Source organism: Triticum urartu, chromosome 6A (genome assembly GCF_056163025.1).
Source record: "Triticum urartu cultivar PI428250 chromosome 6A, HENAU_Tu73, whole genome shotgun sequence".
Taxonomy (NCBI): domain Eukaryota; kingdom Viridiplantae; phylum Streptophyta; class Magnoliopsida; order Poales; family Poaceae; genus Triticum; species Triticum urartu.
Window position 1 is genome coordinate 441,657,309 of NC_141878.1, and position 6,716 is coordinate 441,664,024.

The 6,716-nt window shown below is 43.8% G+C and overlaps 1 protein-coding gene across 1 annotated transcript; it reads right to left on the reverse strand.

Annotated features, from left to right (window-relative positions):
* Positions 1-200: 200 nt before the first annotated feature.
* On the reverse strand, positions 201-3,268 carry LOC125513515 (protein ORANGE, chloroplastic). Its single transcript, XM_048678646.2, has 8 exons — positions 2,806-3,268; positions 2,412-2,526; positions 1,849-1,965; positions 1,633-1,719; positions 1,450-1,526; positions 1,213-1,340; positions 751-887; positions 201-583 (listed from the first exon to the last, which is right to left on the reverse strand). Exons 1-8 carry the CDS (start codon positions 3,045-3,047, stop codon positions 506-508), a joined length of 981 nt encoding a protein of 326 aa, XP_048534603.1. The 5' UTR covers positions 3,048-3,268; the 3' UTR covers positions 201-505.
* Positions 3,269-6,716: the final 3,448 nt, after the last annotated feature.

A 6,716-nucleotide genomic window follows, 5' to 3' on the forward strand; every position in this document is an offset into this window, starting at 1 on the left:
AGTATATCTTATTTTTCAAAGTGGTTTATGAACTCCAACTTATTGACATATTAGCTCAGGCAATTAGCATGTGAACGGGGGAAGTATTACACATCACACAAATAGTCATATGTTTCTATGTAGAAGTTAGACATTTCACAGTAGTCTTCAAAGAATGGTGCCTTACACCGGTGCCATTGAAATTTCGTTTACAACACACATTAGGACTCAAAAGGCGTGTAACATTCATTAATGCGATTGAATTGTTTGGTACAAACGTGAAACGATTTATTTGCTTTGGCAAACATACACTCCTGCATCGTTCAGTTCAAGCGACTGATCAGTACACACGATGGGTATGGTATAATGTTACAGATTCCTGTAGTAGTCTACTCATATTCACTAGTATACAAATAGTCCCTATTCATGATTATAGGCCTTGAATCCCTGACATGCCCGTCCATACTATTATCTACAAACAACAACTTACATAGCGATACAAGAATTCCTGAACTGATATATGCCTTTAATCAAAGGGGTCGATTCGAGGATCATGCTCACTTGCCATTGCCATCCCTGTACAGAGGCATGTGGGGCACATCACCTGTAAACATATCGTTACATGTCATGTTTCGTTTGAGTCTCAAAACCAGATAGCATGCAGGGTAGCATGTAACATACTCATACGAGCCAATATTAATTAGAATTTTGTGTGTGTTGATTCAGAAACAGGGTGGTGTGTTCAGTTCAGCATGCAAAGGACTGCTTTACCTTTCCTGCGCCAGAGCAGTTTGGACATCTCTCGGTTTTTGGTGCTGATAAAGGTTGATCACCATCACTGAATGTCGAAACAGGCTCAGTAAGCACAACAGCTCCCGTGCTTGAACAGCGGGCACAAGCCAGATACCCTACAGCAACATCATGGAATCTCCTCAGTGAGTTTAAACTTAAAGCTATCAAATAGCCACCCAAGTATAAGGGATGCACAATAAGCTATCATGTATATGCAATTATAGCTACTATCTCTTATCAATCCATCTGAGATTTGTTCCCTGTTTGATCTTAGACTAAGCAGGCAATGAACTAAGTTTACCCGTCTCGGATTTGAAACTGGGTTTAGACGGTGTAATATAATTTTGCACTAAATTATCACTGCCAACATTAAGTATTATGTGGAATCTTCCCCATTCCGTGCATATATGATAAGAGTTCTCTGAGAGGGGGAGGGGGTACCAGTTCCTAAACAATATTTGCACCGTTTATGCTCCTGTTGCTTGACATTGTTTATCTCAACAACCATTAGGGCGGAGATAACTCCGACTGCTCCACCTGAGAAGGATGCCACAATAGGATCTACCTGGCTACAATATCAGATAGACAAATGAATGAAAGGACAGTAAATAATCATTCAAATTCCATAGTTAAAAGATGCTTCATAAATTAGACTAGATCATGCAACTGTGATGGCACCTCAGTTGCATAGGCAAATGAACATTTCGAATGAAATCTGCATAAGATGTGCCTCCTATACCAAGTTTAAGTTCCAGCTGCAGGGAGAGCACATCAAGTTGTTACACATCCACCATGTTGTTTCATGATGAGATCAGTTAGAGTACCAACAATTGCCAATCCAAAATCGAGAATGTAACTTACAATTGGTGCAAGAAATCCACCAAAGACCATTATTGCAGCAATGAGAGAGAAACATGTAGCATAGTAGACCTTCAGATTAGCTGCACTCTGTTTACAAGAAAGTAATGGTAACTAACTGATTTCGAGATTCAAGTTCAATACGTTATTATGTCATGGAGTGTAAAGTATTAAAATGCTGTTGCATAATAGCTTTGGGTCTGGTAAGGGCCTACTAACCAGGGGAGGCAAAAACGGTATGAATGATGGAAAATCTGGGAGTTCTCCTTCAGGCTCTTCATTTGAGATTCCAAGTTCAGCATTTTTTATTCTTTGTTGTATTCTCAATCTGCGAATCTGTGTGAAAAGAGAGAGGAAAATATGATGCCAGAATGCATATGATAGTGGCTTTGACATTATTGCATAGCAGAACTCACTCGAAGGCATAATTAAAAGAAGCCAAGCTGAATCATAAACAGAAAGAAGATACACTAGAAGGGCAAAAACTAATCCTAAAGGATCCATGGATGTTCCAAACTAGTTCCAAGTTTGTTGTACCTGCACGGTTTGCACCATCCTTGGATAGCGTAGTTCAGCCTCACAAGTTCTAGCTCATTAGTGAACTAAAAAATCAAGTACTAGCATGTGGATTGCCATTTTAGCTAACATGGTTACCAATTTACAAGTCTTAAAACTATATCCTGTCCTCCAGTACTTCAACTTTCTGACAAGCAAATTGTATACGCAAGCTCACTAGCAAGCAGTAAATATTGATTGACAAAAATAACACAAAACCAACACACCTCCTCCATATGCAAGAATATCTTGTTCCGGCGGCTCCTGATATTATCAAGAATCTCCTGCAAATCTAGCTTATCAAAATCTTGAACTGTCTCAGGCCCTTCAATGATGCAAAACCTGCAAGCCAGAACAAGCAATGCTCAACTTGAGTTGCCCCAATCATTACTGCACCTAAATCTCCAGTCCCCAGAAGTTCAAGAACAGAATCATGGTTATCCCATATGCTAGATTGGCAGATAAGGCTATATGCTGCCCAAGCATGTTCCTATATGTAGCTACTAATTTATTTTACTCCTGAATCTGATTGGCATAATCGTAGCGACGCATCACGATTCACGGGCACAACCAGCACCCAAAGCTACCAACTGCTCACAAAATAGATCAAATAATCAGTACCCTGAGGAGGAGGAGGCGGCAGCGGCCGCGGCCGCGGCCTGGTCGTCCCCGGCGCCAAACGGCGGGGGTGTCGACGACGACGACGGCAGGTCAGGGGAACCGCCGGGAGCCGCGGCGGAGGCGGCGACCCGCCACCTGCGGGCGGGGAGCGGGGGACGCAGCCGGTCAGCGTAGGCGCGCGGCGGCCGGAGCCTCCCGGGGCTCAGGCCGCTGCAGGCTAGCATGCGGCCGGAGCAAAGCATCGCCGGCGATGCTCCCCGTTGGAGCTTCCAAATCAGAGGTGCCTATCCGTGGATGAATAGGTCGATGGCGACGGATCGGAGGTGAGATTGATGGACGGATACGTTAGATATATCGAAGAAAATTGGGGATTTGGAGCGAGGAAGAAAAGCAAGTGGTGGCTCTGAAGAGTTCTGATCGGCGGAGTGGGGAAGAGGGGAGAGCGTCGCGGCAGCAAGTAGTGGAGCTCAAATTTTCTATTCAATTTCATTTTCTTTTTCTGTAGGAAGAGAATGATAGTGGTAGATGGAAACGAAGGTGATCCACAAATATCCGTGATTAGTGGATTTATGATGGTTGTGCACCATGCGAAAACGCGACGCCTAGCAACACCGGTCACGAACTAATCAGTGTTTTTTTATGTTGACGGGCTAAGGTGGTGTTTTTGTTCTCTGGTCCTAGAATTTTTTCTAGTCCCAATTAAAAAGTCTCTAGTCTCTAAAGGCATCTTCAATAGAAGACGCTAGTACCAGGCGCCAGGGTAGAAATCCCGTCCGTTTCATCAGATTCCCACCCAAATCCTGACTTTTTGTTAGCGCCGGCGCAAAATCAGGCATCAAGCGCCCCAGCTTTTTCTCATCGCCGTTCTGTTTTATTTTGAACTAGCGTAGCGCCTGTCCTTTTGCGGTTAGCGTTGGAGAGGCAGATTCTAACACGAACGCTTAGCCAAAAATCCTTCTCCTAAGCGCCTATTCAAGCGCTTGGCATTGTACATGCCATAAAAGTCCTTCCCAGTTTGTTTCCAGAGACTAAAAAGTTCCTAGTCCCTTCCTAGAGGTTATTAAATGATCATGTTGCTCCTAGTATATAGAAAAATAACAATCAAACAACATGGGGTGGCGGGCCAATAGGTGCATAGAGGGACATTGTTGGAAAAGTCTCAAAAAACTCTCATTGAGAGTCTTCTTCATTTAGTCCCAAATGCCTAGTTTAGTCCCTAAAAAGTCCATCCCGTTTGGTAAAAAAGTCTTTAAGAGAGATTTTTTCTAGTCCCTACACAAGAAAGTCCCTGAAAACAAACACCCCCTAAATGCCCGGCAACGTTTCTTTTGTTTTCTGCAAGAAACGCATTGCCTAAGTTCTGTGAAAGTTTTACTCTCCTATTTGTAAATGGAAGGATTAGTGCAATAGTCTAATTATAGAAGTGATGGCATCGCAATTAGTGTTATGACTGCATGTGATGATGAAAGTCTAATAAGAAGGTGCAGCCCTAATCTTTTGGTCAACCGTGTTCATATTTTTGCAATTTATCTATCCGTGAAGCATTTTGCATTATTAAGTGATTTGCGGTTGTAATATTTGATAAAGAAATTCTGAAGGAAGACTCTTCTATAGGTTTTAAGTCCCGGTATATTAGCAATTTTTAATCAAACACTTGAATGCATTGACGGATAGCAAGAAACAAGGAGCATTCAGATTCACATAAGAAAGTGGAATGATTGAACTTGAGAGAAAGGTCTTTTTAGCTGGATAGAGTATTGCTCATTGTCAATGTCGTTGATGGATATCAGGATTTGCCTAGGTCCGGTCAGATCTAAAGGGCATTTGCATGGCGTGTGTCACTACTGCAGGATGCTGCTAACGCGACACTATGATCAGAGATCCTTTGACGAAACTGTGTGCGATGCATTAATCGCAAACGGTGATGTAAAAAACCCGTTAAAAAAGATGCAAAACATTTACGATGAATGATACATCAAACACAGGTCAGATTTTAGTTGCGTGTGCAATGAGGGGCATACGGTTGATCTGTACGATCTGTTTGCGATGAGACAAAAGAACAGAAACGGGCAGCCAAATCAAGGTGTATGCGATATACGGCATACAATTCACTTCGATGAACCGTTTGCGATGAATGAGGTGAACACAAACGATTCGGCGTAACAAGATGTGTGTGATACCCGGCAAACAGGTTGGTAATCAAAATTGTGTGCGATCATTATAGACAGTCCATACGGTCTTTTGTGAATTGTGTGCTCGTCAGGGCACACAGTTCAACAAAGCAACATGTTGGCGATAATGTAGAAAATCTCTGTCAAATACATAATACTAACCTTCTGCGATGAGATTGACAGGATAAACAGAGATATATACAATCTGCTTAATTTAGTCCTTCTTCTTGTTGTTGTTATTGGATGGCCCCGCAACATTGTCTTGGCGAGGACGCTTCTTGCCGCTGACCGTTGGCTTTTCATCGCCGCCGTCGTCGTCATCGTCGTTGCTGTCGTCGTCGTTCTCCTCCTCGTTCGACCATTCCTCCTCCTCATCATCGTCGTCCTCTTCTTCATCCTCCGACGGCTCCTCGTTCGTCTGGTTGTCGTCTGACGACTCCAGAGGCGGCATCCCTTCCATAAACCAGATATAATCGAGGCCTGGGCTCGACGCCGGACTCATGAAAGACGAGCAGGATGATTCCGATGTTGACCTATCAACGGGCGCCAGACTGCTGGCCAAACCGTCGTCCTCGTTGTCGCTCGACACGGCTGCAGAGTGTGTGCCAGTGTGTAGCGCGGCCTGCCAGGGACAATGAAGATGGCGGACACTTAAGCGGGGTATGCAGAGAAGAGGAACTGCCAATTGAAGCGGGGGTTGACGTATTATCTAACCGCTGATATAATCAACCGCAATTATTTGTACCCAGTCGCTCCAAATTCCCGGGGTTGTGCAGGACTCCTATTGGCTATTTGACTGGTTTCCTTTTTCAAGACAAAAACAAGGAACGAGTTTTGGGATTATGCATAGGTACCGGTACGAACGAAGTAGGACAGTTGGCAAGCAATACATTGAGCTCTTCTTATTGGTAAAGCCAGTAATAATCAAACTAGAAAGAAAAAAAACAAAGAAAAATATCTGCACGAATCTTCACGTAACATCAATGGCATAGGACCTAGATGTGCATTACTTAGAGCACATCTAGATGTGCTTTAGCAATACTGTCAAACAAAATCCCTAATCATCATTGCAAACAGCACATAGAACATGGCTAATGCGACAACCACAACTACACATGCTAGTTGCTTCTTGTCTCTTTCTTTCATCGGTTGCCTGTGATTGATTCTTTCTTGCTTCATCGTACTGATTGTACATTTCAAATCAACTAGTTTCTTCTTTAGCTTTACGCTATCTTCTGTGAGCTTGGTGATAACACTCCGAGCCCTGCCATGCCATTCTTCATACAACCAGTTAACAAAGGCACAAGCCTCATATCCCTGCCAATGTTAAATAGCATTCTGGATGAGCGATGACATTAACTGAAGTAAAATGATGAACTTAATTAGCACTAACCTCTACGGGGCAACTGAGAAACCGCCTACCAATGTCAAATCTCTCCGTGCATACACGTCGAGCGGGAGTGTGCCCGTGCACACAACTCAGCTTTGGTACTTCTCGGTGGAGCAAAAATCGGAGTCTAACTCGTGTTGCGGGAGTCTGGAGTCATGCTCCGGATCCGGCGGCAAATCGCTTTCCTAGGGGGGTCATTCAGGACGGATTCAGCAAGGAGCTATACTTTGGACATGCTAAAATAGATCGGGATAGATTGGAACCTGACAGGACGATTCGGATCCGTAGTACACCTGCCTTCTGATGACCTTAGGCAAGTGCTCGGCGGCGATACGAGCAGGAGCAGCCGC

Bases quoted from the DNA above. Each gene is read 5' to 3' on its own strand.
- LOC125513515 (XM_048678646.2), bottom strand. From the start codon at position 3,047: ATGCTTTGCTCCGGCCGCATGCTAGCCTGCAGCGGCCTGAGCCCCGGG. The intron at 1,720-1,848 runs GTTAGTAGGCCC...TCTTGTAAACAG, and splicing joins TACCGTTTTTGCCTCCCCTG to AGTGCAGCTAATCTGAAGGT. The intron at 888-1,212 runs GTACCCCCTCCC...ATGTTGCTGTAG, and splicing joins CAAATATTGTTTAGGAACTG to GGTATCTGGCTTGTGCCCGC.